At 40.0% G+C, this 14041-nt stretch overlaps 1 protein-coding gene across 2 annotated transcripts in view; it reads left to right on the top strand.

Annotated features, from left to right (window-relative positions):
• Window positions 1–14041, top strand: part of ANGEL1 (angel homolog 1) — a 30041-nt gene that overhangs the window by 9847 nt on the left and 6153 nt on the right. For both annotated transcript variants that reach the window (XM_021099540.1, XM_021099541.1), the window contains exons 6-9: window positions 644–770; window positions 1064–1174; window positions 12820–12889; window positions 13395–13558. In XM_021099540.1, the coding sequence (XP_020955199.1) occupies window positions 644–770; window positions 1064–1174; window positions 12820–12889; window positions 13395–13558 (472 nt within the window). The remainder of the gene's footprint in view (window positions 1–643; window positions 771–1063; window positions 1175–12819; window positions 12890–13394; window positions 13559–14041) is intronic.

Raw genomic sequence — 14041 nt, 5'->3', positions numbered from 1 at the left:
TTTTTCCATGGCAAATGAAAGCCCCTGAATGTTCACGTTCCCTTGGCAGAATAGTGTAGATTTTTCTAAGGTAAAATTTAGGGGACCATATGTTCATACAGTTCTATTTTCTCTCTCTCTCTCTCTCTTTTTTTTTTTTTTGTCTTTTGTCTTTTCAGGGCTGCACCTGCAGCATATGGAGGTTCCCAGGCTAGGGGTCTAATTGGGGCTATAGCCGTTGGCCTACACCAGAGCTACAGCAATGCCAGATCCGAGCCGAGTCTTCGATGTACACCACAGTTCACGGCAATGCTGGATCCTTAACCCGCTGAGCAAGGCCAGGGATTGAACCTGAAACCTCATCGTTCCTAGTCGGATTTGTTTCCACTGTGCCAAAATAGGACCTCCAGTTCTATTCTCTTTGACGCGCATACCTCACTCTCTTCCCCTTATTCCTGTCTCAAGGACATTTCAGTGTTTCTAGTGAAAAAAAAATTTTTTTAAATTAGCTCCTTATTTTTAATCTTACCCTGAGACTTAGGTATTTTGCTTATGTATTTAGTGTGTGAGTAGATGTGTGTGTGTTTGTCCACACGTCCTAAAACATGGGCCATTTCCTTTTCGCATCTTGGATTCCTCCTTCCCATCTGTTCTTTCCTTGTAGGTATCTGGACAGGAGGACTTCTCCCATCAGCTTTACCAGAGGAAGCTGCAGGCCCCACTGTGGCCCAGCTCTCTGGGCATCACTGATTGCTGTCAGTATGTCACCTCCTGTCACCCCAAGAGATCAGGTGAGCACATGCCACATTCTCTGTTGGTTAAGACTCCATGCCCATTTGGGGAGAAAGCTGGCACCTCAGTCACAAGAGAAAGTGTAATTCCCTCAATTCTATTAGCACGTTCCTTTGTTTTTCTCATTGTCCTCCTTGTGGTCACCAGTGAAATGGATGTCTTTGAATAATAGCCATTGGAAAATCTCCTTGTCTTCAGAGCCTGACTTCCTCTGTGTCCCTTCACTGGACGCTCCTTTCAGCCTGTGGCCCCTCTTCCTTTCTTTCACTGTATGGCTTTTCTTGGTTTACAGAGAGACGTAAATACAGCCGAGACTTCCTGCTACGTTTCCGCTTCTGCAACATCGCCTGTCAGCGACCTATAGGACTGGTTCTTATGGAAGGAGTGACAGATATGAAGCCAGGTAATGGGAACTAAGCTTGTTTTCTTGGTCTTCTTTCCTCTTTACCTCTGATATTTGTCGTATATGTGGTTTCTTAGTCTTTCCCAGGTATAAGTCTTCGAGATCAGCTTCTGGTAATAAGAATGCTTAGCAGGAAGGTTAGTGGAGCCCACAGCCATGTGCAATGTGTTGAAAACATGGACCAGGAATCAAGAGACCTGGGTTCTAACCAGCTCTGAGACCTTGAGCAAGCCACTTGAGCTTTTTAGGCTTAAGTTGCTAATGACTAGCATGTGTACAGCATATATAGGAGAGAAAAAATATATACGATAGGGCTTTGAAAGTCATAAGGTGACAGTACCCCTGGTTGTAATAAAAAGATACTCCTACTGAGAACTTCCAGATTGTACGTAGCAGAGTATACTTGACCTTCTCCCCTTGTTGTCTCTGAAACCGCTGCAAAGCAACGGGAGAGTGGAAAAAAGAAATGCAAATGCTGTCTTTGAGAAAGCTAGGGGACCTGAAGATATCTGAAACCATGAACCACAGCACAGGCGGGATGGCTGCAGGAAGCACTGGAGACCATGCAGGGGTGCGGAGGAGGGACTTGTCTGTGGGGCCATGTGCATCTCAGAAAGAACCAGCAGAGGGCATTTCTCCAAGGTGAGGAGTATACCTTGAGGCACAAAATGCAAGTCCCTTGTTTCATCAAGAATAGGATGTACAGGTTGTTAAAGGAGATTGTCTGAAGCTGTTTTGGCCTGAAGAAGCAAAAAGGAATCAAGCCATATTCACATGAAGCAGCCTGTTTAAGTGGCAGTGGGGAGATGAAATACTTACAGAGCTGCCTACCTCTTTTGGCTGGGAGAGGTAAAGATTAAAAGGACTCAGACACAACCCTGTGTCATAGGGGAAATGCCTGTGACTTGCAATGCATACCCAGTTCCTACCTTCTGTAGGTTTTGTACAAAAAGCTGGCACAGAAACACCTCAACTAATTCAAAGCTGGGCTGCCCAAAAGGAACCAGCCTGAGATCTGTACTAAACTACTGTAAGAAAAAAAGGTGAAAGGAACAGTACAAGTGAAAGGCAGATAAAGAAAACTTGAAGGTAAAAATGGTTGCCATAGAGCATGTGAAAATTATGATTATTTTGCTATTATTTGAATTAAAAAATTAAGCAATTGGGGGCGTTCCCATCATGGCTCAGCGGAAACGAATCCGACTAGGAACCATGAAGGTTGTGGGTTCGATCCCTGGCCTCGCTCAGTGGGTTAAGGATCTGGCGTTGCCGTGAGCTCTGGTGTAGGTCGCAGATACGGGTCACATCTGGCACTGCTGTGGCTTTGGTATAAACCTGTGGATATGGCTCGGATTAGACCCCTAGCCTGGGAACCTCCATATGCTGCGGGTACAGCCCTAAAAAGACAAAACAAAACAGAAAATTAAGCAATTGCCTTTATAAAACGAGGGTACAAAAATAAAATAATTGCCTTTATAAAATAAGTTCAAGCACATGCCAAGACATCCGAAGATGAGATTTAGCCACAGAGCTCAGGAAAGAAGTGGAATTAAAAGATTTAGAAGTCATGGAGTTCCTGTTGCAGCTCAGCAGAAACTAATCTGACTAGGAACCATGATGCAGGTTCGATCCCTGGCCTTGCTCAGTGAGTTAAGGATCCGACGTTGCTGTGGCTGTGGTGCAGGCCAGCGGCTACAGCTCTGATTTGACCCCTAGCCTGGGAACCTCCATATGCCATGGGTGCGGCCCTAAAAAAAGACAAAACAAAAATTTAGAAATCAAATAAAATGAAGAGAAAATTAGCTGGAGCCCAGGAGAGAATAGGCTCTGCTGAAAATAAAATAAGAGACAAAGACCAGGAAGGATAAAAAGGACTGGAGAGAAAATGGCTGTAGTGGAAGATACGGAGCTTCAACACTCACGTAACTGGAGTTCACAAAGAAGAAAGCCAGTACAGTGGCACAAAAGGAATAGTTAAAGGTATGGTTCAAGGAGGATTTTCCCAAAATGAAAAGATTTGAATCTTTAGATTGAGAAGGATGACCATGTCTCAGTAAAAAAATGACATAGGAAAATCAGCAGTAAGATGTCTTATTGAAGTTAACAAAAGTGAAAGATAAAAGAATCCTTTGGGCTTGTTGAACTGAAAAGATCAGGCTACTTCTAAGGGTAAAAATAATTAGGTTGGCTTCAGACTTCTTCACATTAACATTCAACTCTAAAGGGGGAGCAAGGCTTCAACAAAAGAAAGTATGGCTCAAAAATTTTATGCTCAAACCAAAGCCTTTCTTGAAGAAACTGCTAGAAGAATAACTTTAGACAACCAAGCAGTGACTGAAAAAACTATTGAAGATTGATCCGACTGGTGGTAAGCAATGAATTCATTTTTTTTCTTAAAGGAATTTAACTTGAATTGGCATTTTATACAGAGCAGCAAACATTTCAATGGCTCTCTCTTTTCATTTTTTTTAAATTGTAAAGCAAAATGTATTATTACAATTGTGATGATTGCAATAATAATAGTGACAGCCACCATGCATAGAGCAGCTGGTGTGTGCCAGGCACTGGGATAAATGCTTGTATCACTTGGGCTCCAACAGGAAGGCAGTGGCTCAGTGTTTTAAAAACACCAAACCCTAAAGTTAAACAGTAGTAGGATCCCACATAATGTAATTTCATGTTAATAATAGGTTATTTTAAAAAACATCAGTACTGTACTTGAAACATAAAAGAAACGTATCAATTTAATAACAAGATAAGAACCTTTAAAATACATACTGACAATCACTTTGTGGAATCATTATGTAGGGGGAAAATATCAGTTCGCTACCAGTGCCCAGTACTAGCCGTATTTTCAAGACTGAGATTAAATTTGGCAATGGAAAAAAATAAAAATCATTAAAAAAAAAGAGATTAAATTTGGGTAAGCACACCCATCCTGCAACATACCTTCCATTTATTCAGTACCCCCACCCAGGGCTGGACAGGCTCCTGATGAATCGCTTTTGAAGACTCTAAATCTAAAAAGCTACCACCACTTTTAGACCATGAGTAGAAAGACTTAAGTGCAAACAAGGAGATCTTAGTGTGTGATGTTTTTTCTAGAGGATGTGTTTAGATGTGCTAACAAATAGTATTTCCAGTCCAATACCAGACTGTGCACACCAAAACTTGACAACTTGACTGTGGCACTCATTTTAATGGGAATCATCTGAATTGCAAAAGGAGCTACAGTGCTAAGTAGTGATGCTCTAACTTTCCCATAAATGGATAGTGCATTGCTCTGGAGTGTTCTACATCACACAAGTTGTGTAATTTAAAAACAAACATGGGGTTCCCATTGTGGCTCAGTGGTTAACGAATCTGACTAGGAACCATGAGGTTGCAGGTTCGACCCCTGGCCTTGCTCAGTGGGTTAAGGATCCAGTGTTGCCATGAGCTGTGGTGTAGGTCGCAGACACAGCTTGGCTCTGGCGTTGCTTTGGCTGTGGCGTAGGCCAGCGGCTACAGCTCCGATTGGACCCCTAGCCTGGGAACCACCATATGCCATGGGAGCGGCCCTAGAAAAGGACAAAAGACAAAAAACAAACAAACAAAAAAACCCCAAAACCCCAAGCAAACATGATTCTCACTCTCCCCAATACCCTTTGTAAAGGAATAATTCATAAGAGGGGAATCTAAATTTTAAGTCCTTATCTTGTAAATATTTTAAATTATTAATGGTTTCTTCTTTCCAGAATGGCTCTTAAAGACACTGAAAAGGGTCGGTGTGTTTTCTTTTTCATGAGTACTTACATATTCCCATTTATATCTGGGGCTTCAGGTCTTGTAACATGTAAGAATAAACCATGTGCTCAATTAAGTGCCTACTAGGAAAAACAGTTGCAAATAGATGACTTTTGTAAACTGCTATTTACAAACTGACCAGATGGCCACAGAGCAAAGTTTCTAAAGCAGGAAAGTTCTGAATCCAGCTTCTCCACTGGCCCATCCCTGCACAACTTATCATCCTCTTCCCAAGTACTTCCAGAATTTATTTGCTTCGCTGCTACCTGTGCTGAATGGGCCAGGAAGATGTTGCAGCTCAGGTGGAGGCAGCTGTGGTCCGTGTGCTCATGTGCCCTGGAGGGAAGGCGGAAGCCTTGAGTCCTGAGTAACTGACAGAGCAGTGCTGCTTGTACGCAATATCCATGGGCAGAACTGGTGTTCAGTGAAGCAGTTTTCTTTTTTGTTTTTCTTTTCATGTACTAAAACAACAACAAAGACTTTACTTTTTATCCTCACACTTATATGAAAATTTGGTAAGTATAAAGGTCTAGTTTCAAAATTAACTTAGTCCATGTTTCCCGCAGTGCTAATGAGAAGTCTGCTGCCATTCTGTTTCTTGATCCTTTTTGTGTATGTCACCTATTTTGCCTCGCTGAGATTTTCTGGTTCTTGCCTCTAATTCCTTGATTTCTGAAATTTCATGATGGTTTACCCTCATCTGAGTATTGGTTTCTCTTGTTGTTCTGGGTATTCCTCCAGGGCCCTTTCAAATTCACATAATTTCGATGGTAATATTTCTTGAATAATTTTCCTACGTTTACGTTCTCTTTCTGGAATTTCTGTTAATTGGATATTAGAATCTACCATCTGTGAAATGTTCTTACCTTGTTCATTCCTTCTAGAGATTTTAAATTTAATTTCCAAAAGTTCTTTTTAAAAGTTGCCTCTTAACAAAAAAAAAAAAAAAAAAAAAAAAAAGAATCCAGTGCTGTCTTCTGCTACTGAGGATAATTTTTTAAATTCTGTCTATTCCTTCCAAGGTTCTTTTAAGAGTCAGTTTCTTCCCAGCTCCTACCCCATCATTTGTTCTCAAAGATTCCATCAGGTGTCCATTCACATTTAGGAATGAGACATGAAAACCTGATTAAGGCTCTGTGTAAGGATGGCTGTAGCTAAATTGTGAATTCATTATGCCGGTTCTGATTTTTTACCTTCCGTCTGTCTTCTGGAGTAATGGTACCTGTTAATTCCTGACCTCTTACATGACTTAGAGGCCATAACTGGCTTGCCTCTTACTGGAAGAGAAACTATTTTCAATATCCTGCTGATCACCTTTATTTTTTCTGACTTAAAATGAAGAGATTAGTGTTAGGAACATTTATGCTCGAAATAACATCACACAATCATTACAAAGTGAAACTGCAGTATTTAACAAGAAATAATAGTCAGAAAATAACTAATGGTAGAAGGTTTAATTCTTCTTTGTCAATTCACAACAGATCAAATAGATAAAAAGTAACTAAGAATATAGAAGACTTGAGTAAAATGTTGTATGGTAAAGCTGATTGATACATATCAAACTCTGAACATTGAAAGCAGAGCAAAGACATCTTTTGAACATCCACAGAAAGTTCTCGAGAATTTGCCATGTATTAGACCACCACCACCACCACACACACACCACCACCACACACACACACACACACACAGAGAAATCAATAAATTTCAAACAAGTAGTATAGCCAGCTTTCTATGATCACAAATCCAGTAAAAATAGAAATTAATGGCAAAAATAAGAATGCTGTCATCTGGACATTTAAAAAATTTCAAACGACATTTGGGTCAAAGATGAAATTTAAACATAAACCTCAGAATATATAGAAAATAACAGTACTGCATTGCCATATATTTGTGGGATATAGCTAAAACAGCTTTCAGTGAAAAATTTATAGAATTATATATAATGTTTGGAATCAGAATTATATTGGTAAGAAAAGATGAAAGTAAGTGAATTAAGTATCCACTCAAGTTAGAAAAGAGAACAAATAAACTGAAAGCAGAAAAAGATAAAAATGGAAATAATAGAAATGTAACAGAAAAATAGAACTAATACTAATAAATGAGTTGTTTGGGGCATGAAAAAATGGCTTTCTGATTAGCTAACCTTTTATGTAACCTATTGAAAGGGGTAGGAGAGGAGCAAGCAAAAGTATCCAGATGCAGAAGAATAATAGGATTACAAGGGTTTTTTTTCTCAGCTGAGTACAAAATAAATTGAAAAGTTAGGTAGTATATATTAATTTTAGAAAATGTAATTTACTAAACTGATTTTGAAGGAAAGTGATAATATAGACACCACAGGGTGAAAAAGTAACCAAAGTTCTCAAGAGATAGAGTCCCACAAAAACACCAGGCTCATATTGATAAGAGAACATCATCAAATCTTTGAGTAGCTTGTAATTCTATTACTTCTATTGGAAAATTATTTAAGTAGTTACAGAGCACAGCAGAAGGGGACCAAGTTATTTTTATAAAATAGTATTTTGACTTTAACACCTGACAGCAATTACACACAAAAAAGAAAACTACAGACCCTAATATTCTCCACTTATGAATATTGATGCAAAAAATGTAATTAGACAATCAGGAAACAGAATCTAGCATCACGTTAAAAGAGCAATATACAATGGCCAGCTGGAATTTGTCACAAAGATAAAGATAGTTCAGTACTGGGAAATATATTAATGTATTCATCATGCTAATAAAGATATGAAATCTATTAAGATATAGAAATGCACATCATTCTAGAGATGTCAGGGATATTTGTTAAACTTAACATCTATTCCAGATTCTTTTATTTTTATTTTATTTTTATTTATTTTTATACATTTTTTATTTTTTTTAATGATTTTTTTTTTTTTTTTTTTTTTTTTTGTATTTTCTAGGGCGGCACCCATGGCATATGGGTTATAGGTGTTTGCAACCTACATCACAGCTCATGGCAATGCTGGATCCTTAACCCACTGAGCAAGGCCAGGGATCGAACCCACAACCTCATGGTTCCTAGTTGGATTCGTTAACCGCTGCGCCACGACGGGAACTCCTAATTCCAGATTCTTTTAAAAAAATACCTTCTTAAGGAAAAAAAATAGATAAATTGAATTCCTTATACCACTAAAATACATTTATCTTGATCAGGCAGTACTGAGCACTTGGGAGCATCAGTGAGGGAGGGGCATGGAGCCACCTGGTGCCTGAAAAAAATTTATCTCAACTCCAAAAATGAGCATCTTGCTTAAAGAAGATAGTCTAATAGCATTCCTATCAAAGACAAACAAGACAAGGAGACCACTTCATTATTCAGCTGTGTGTGAGAGATACCAGTCTACAGAATTTGAAGTAGAAAATGGAAATATAGCTAAGAAAATAGAAATAAACAATGGAAAGGAGGAGGTAAACTATTACTTGCTAGTATGGTTATAGAACTTGTGATCCAAGAGAATCAACTAACAACTAACGGTTATAGAAAGTAGCTAGGTAAAATATTATGCAGAAATCAACAGCTTTCATATGTTAAAATGATGTATTTATTAAAAGATGTAATTTTAAAAAGATCCTGTTTATAAAAGCAACAAAAAGAAACTAATAGGGAAAATAAATGCAAGATGTTTAAAGGAATATTTTATTTCATCTAAATTAACAAATTTATGGTCATGAAGTTGTCTATAACATTCTCTTATCCTTTTTTAAAAAAGTCTTACTGGGAGTTCCCGTCGTGGCGCGGTGGTTAACAAATCCTACTAGGAACCATGAGGTTGCGGGTTCGGTCCCTGCCCTTGCTCAGTGGGTTAAGGATCTGGCGTTGCTGTGAGCTGTGGTGTAGGTTGCAGACGCGGCTCGGATCCCGTGTTGCTGTGGCTCTGGTGTAGACCGGTGGCTATAGCTCTGATTGGACCCCTAGCCTGGGAACCTCCATATGCCGAGGGGAGGGAGCGGCCCAAGAAATGGCAAAAAGACAAAAAAAAAAAAAAAAAAAAAGGTCTTACTGAGATGGAGTTCACATCCATAAAATTCACCTATTTTAAAGTGTACAAAGCAGTGGCTTTCAATATATTCAGAGTTGCACAGTCTTCACTATGATCTAATCTTATAACATTTTCATCACCCCCAAAAGGAATCCTAAATGAATTAGTAGTCACTTTCCATTCATCCCTTTCTTTATAAAAAATCAACTAACTGGATGTATGGGTTTCTGGACTCTCAATTCTATACCGTCCTTCTATATGTCTATCCTTTTACCATTATTACAAAGCTTGATTATTTTAGTTTTGTGTTAATTTGAAATAGAGACTATAAGTCCTATAACTTCATTGTTGTTTTTCAAGATTATTTTGGCTCTTTTGGGTCCTTAAACATTTCTTTATGGATTTTAGGGTCAACATGTCCATTTCTGCAAAAAAGTCAGTTGAGATTTTAATAGGGATTTACAAATCTGTACGTCAATTTGGGAATGTTGGCATTTTAACAATGTTATCTTATGATGGATAAACATGGAAGTCTTTCCATTTATTTAGATCTTTAATTTCTTTCCACGTTTTATAGCTTTCAGTGTATAAGTCTTACACTTCCTTTGTTAAACTTACTGTAACTATTTTAAATTCCTTCGATTTACTCTTATAAATGGAAATGTTTTCTGAATTTCATTTTTGGATTATTCATTGCTATTGTGAAGGAATACAATTTTTGTATATCAATCTTGCAAATTCATTGATTAGTTCTAATAGTTTTTTACTGGGTTTCTTAGGGTTTTCTATATCGTAGATCATGTCATCTTGCAAATAGAAAGAGTATTACTTTTTCCATTCCAATTTGGATGTGTTTTATTTCTTCCATAACTGCCCCAGCTAGAACTCTCATTACAGTGTTGAGTGGTGAGAGTTCTCGTCTTGTACTTGATCTTAGGGCTTAAGTTTTCAGTCTTTTACCGTTGAGTATGATGTTAGCCATGCATTTTGTTTGTTTGTTTTTTGTGGCTTCCCTTTGCCAGATTGAAGAAGTTTTCTTTTATTCCTAGTTTTTTAAGTGTTGTGGGGTTTTTTTTTGGGGGGGGGCTTGGTCATAAAGGAGTGTTGGATTTTGTCAAATGTTTTTTTCTATGTCTATTCAGATGATCACATGCTTTGCTTTTTGATACTCTATTAATATGTATTTTATTAATTGATTTTCAGATGTTAAAGATTGTTGATTGTTCCACCTCCAGCCTCTCTTCCCTCCCCTTACATTTCTAAGATATGGTGTACTTGGTCATAGTACACAACCATTTTTCTATTTAGCCGGCTTTAGTTTGCCCGTGTATTGTTCTTTTGGTGTTCTGAGACTCAGTTTCCAATGTGGTGGAGGCGGGGTTTCCCCCAACACCTACAAACACTTCAACTCAATTCTGACACAGTCTACCCAGAGATGGCATCAGGCTTCACAGGTTAAGGGCTCAGTCCTACAAGACCTACCGCTCCCAACACTTCAGATGCCAGTCAAAACCAAGCTGTTACCTGAGCTTCTTCTGACCAGCTGAGAAGGTTGGGCAGAGGTTCCTAGAATACCCTACGTTCCAACCCTAAATCAGAGGTTCCTGCAATACTCTCCTTCCTTGGGTCAGATTAAAGTGCTAGAGCAGGGTCACAGAACTCAGAGAAACATTTCACTGGTTTATTACAAGAGGATGTAATTCAGGAATAGCCATACGGAAGAGGTGCATAGGGCAGGGTATGTCAGAAGGGTTGCAGAGTTTTTTATGCCTTATCCAGGTGCACCATTCTCCCTCAAATTTCCACAGGTTCACCACCATGGAAGCTTTCCAGACCCCCATCCTTTTTGAGTTTTATGGAAGCTTCATTATATAGGCATATTTTTTTAAATCGTTGGTCATTGTTGATTGTTCCACCTCCAGCCTCTCTTCCCTCCCCAGAGGTGGAGGTGAGACTGAAGTTTCCTCTCATCATATGGTTGGCTTTATTGGCCACCAGCCCCCATCCTTAGGTACTTCCGAATGTGGTTCATTAAAATAACAAAAGGCGCCTTGCTCTCTCTCAACACTCTGACAATTCCAAGGGTTTAGGGAGCTTTGGGTCAGGAACTGTGGACAAGACATTATGTGTGAAGACTGACTGTATATGAGAAATATGTATTTGGTCATCTGAATGATCAAATATCTGTTTCTTATAAATCACAGTGCTAAAATTGTGGAGAATTTTGCATCTATGTTCAAGGAGATTCTAGTCTGTAGTTTTCATTCTTTGTGATGTTTCTGTCTAGTTTTGATATCAGAATAATACCTCATAGCATGAGTTGGGAAGTGTACCCTTGTTCATATTTTGTAAATGTTTGTGATGGACTCAGTAGCTCCTTTTTGAAATGTTTAGCAGAATTCACCAATAAAGCTGTCCGAACCTGGGCTTTTTTGTGTGAAAACTTTTAAATTGCTAATTGAGTCTGTAATTGTTATGGAACTGATCAGATTTTTCTTCTTTTTCTTGAGTCCGTTTATGTAGGTTGTGTCTTTTTAGGCATTTGTCCAGTTTACCTAGTCATCTAATTTGTTGGTGTACAGTTGTTTATAGTATCCTTACCATTTTTTATTTCGGTAACTTTGACAGTGATGGCTCCCTCTGGTTTTAGTAACTTGGGTCCTCTCTTTTGTTCATGGTCGTCTAGCTAAGGGTTTGTCAATTTTGTTGATCTTTGTTATCCTGTTTCCTTAGTCACTTGGGGCTGTTATAACAAAATGCCACAGACTGAGTAGTTTATAAACAACAATTTACTTCTCAGAGTTCTGGAGACTGGAGGTTCTGGGTGGGGGTGAGGACCCTCCTCTGCGTTGCTGATTGCCACCTTGTTGGTGCATCCTTGGACAGCAGAAAGAGGGTGAGAGAGCGCTCCCTGGGATCTCTTTTATAAGGGCTTTTTTTTTTTTTTTTTTTTGCTTTTTAGGGCCCGCACCCACGGCATATGGAGGTTCCCAGGCTAGGGGTCTAAGCAGAGCTATAGCTGCTAGCCTACACCACAGCCACGGCGACACCAGATCCTTAACCCACTGAGCGAGGCCAGGGATTGAACCCTCAATCCCGTGGTTCCTAGTCGGGTTCGTTTCTGCTGCGCCATGATGGGAACTCCTCTTTTATAAGGGCATTAGTCTGTTCGTGAGGGTTCCACCCATCAAGACTGAATTTCCTCCCAGAGGCCCCACCTCCTAATACGGTCATATTGGGGTTTAGGGTTTCAGCATATTTTGAGGAGACACAAACATTAACTCTGTAACACTTATTAATGTCAGTAGGATCTGTATAATATCCCCCCTTTCTTTCCTGATATTGGTAATGTGTGACTTTTTTCTTTATGTATGTGTGTGTACGTATATGTGTGTATACGTGTGCATACATACGTATATGCATACTTCCATGGATATGTGTACACCACACTGGGTGGTGTGTGATAGAGGAATATTCTAAGAATTTTGTAATATTGGTTGCCTCTGGAGAGAGGAATGGAGTGGCAAGGGCCCTGGGGTGGGAGGGAGATTTTTCACTGAAAATTTTTTCTACATTTTGACTTTTGTACCATATGATTATATTACCTATTTTAAAGAATGAATTTAAATTTTTAAAAAAGTTGCTGAGCCAAGGAAGAGATGTCTGTTAGAGGCCTCTGTCTGCTTCCTGAGGTTCTTGACTTTTGTCTGTTGCTTTCTTCCTCCCTTCGCTTTTTCTCTTTTCCCTTCTGGACAAGAGATCCAGTCAAGGATCTGAGCAGGATTTCAAGGTGCAAGATTCCGACCCTGCTTCACTGTCCGTGAGTGATAAAACCTTTTCTCTTTTTCGTAGAGCGACCTGCTGGCTGGGCCGAGTTTGTCCTCGAGGAAGGCACATCCGAGCCTGAGCCCGACTTCCCCAGGTAATCTCATTCCAGGGCCCTTCTGCTTGCATTCCAGCCCCATCTAGGTGTATTGGGGGGATTCCGGTGGGCTCTCCTGGGGCTGATTTGAGGAAAGAGTTTTTGCTGAGTTCTTTCTTCCCTTAATACTTGCTAAGTTTATGGAGGGACATACAGGGGTACAGAGGCCAGAGTTTTTGCAGGTGAAAAGCCCGTGCACTTTTCTGTCGGAGTAAAGCCTCACAGAGAGCTTGCTGACCCCTGGACAAGGGCACATTAATTTTACGTTACCAGGTAGCAAGAGGAGAGTGGGGGGTGAGGATTGTCAGCAGGACTGAGTATAACTGTCTGTTTCTGGGCTGATTAGCTAAGACGGTTAGCCTCTTATTAGCATGGGAAGAAATTTGCTGAGGTTAAGTTATTTGGGATCATCTCTTTAAAAACCTTAAAAAATCCACAGAAAAAGTGACCTCGGGAAAAGTTCAGTAATGTTTGTTGACTGACATCTTCCTCTCCAACCCGGTAGGACTGTAGGCACCATCCAGCACTGCCTCCGCCTGACCTCGGTGTATACTCATTTCCTGCCCCAGCATGGCCGCCCAGAGGTCACCACAATGCCCTTGGGTCTTGGAACGACAGTGGATTACATCTTCTTCTCAGCCGAGTCCTGCGAGAATGGGAACAGAACTGGTAAGGCTGGCGGAGCCTGGATTCCTAGAAGCCAGGTCCCTGAGAACAGCTGGTGGTAGTCAGGCATTTAATCTCGGGGCTTGAGCCGCTGGGACCTGACAGCACAGGAGCGGATCTCAGACCTACCTGCACTGCTCATCCCCATTGTCCTTCCGGGAGGCCCTTGGCCTGCCTTTTCCTTTTATCCTTATAGCGTTACAGAGATGTGGGCAGAACAGCCTTCCCTCTTTTTTAGAGATGAAAATGGAGCACCAGGAGGTGATTGGATTTGTTCAATGGTCCTGGTTAGTGAGGGCCTTGGTTAGGCTGGGAACCCTATTTCTCTTCTCACCACACACCGTAGTCACAGGGTAGCAGTCTATCAGCCCCATGCCCATTTTGTTTAAAGCATGTCTTTTAAAATGTTCAGATTTTGTTTAAAAACCAGATTTTACATAGAAAATCTGGATTTTCTGCTTCTCTTGGGAAGTCAGAAGATCTTGT

This window comes from Sus scrofa, chromosome 7 (assembly GCF_000003025.6).
Source record: "Sus scrofa isolate TJ Tabasco breed Duroc chromosome 7, Sscrofa11.1, whole genome shotgun sequence".
NCBI classification, from domain to species: domain Eukaryota; kingdom Metazoa; phylum Chordata; class Mammalia; order Artiodactyla; family Suidae; genus Sus; species Sus scrofa.
Note: the sequence above shows the minus strand (reverse complement) of the source record. Positions and strands in the feature narration are given on the sequence as shown.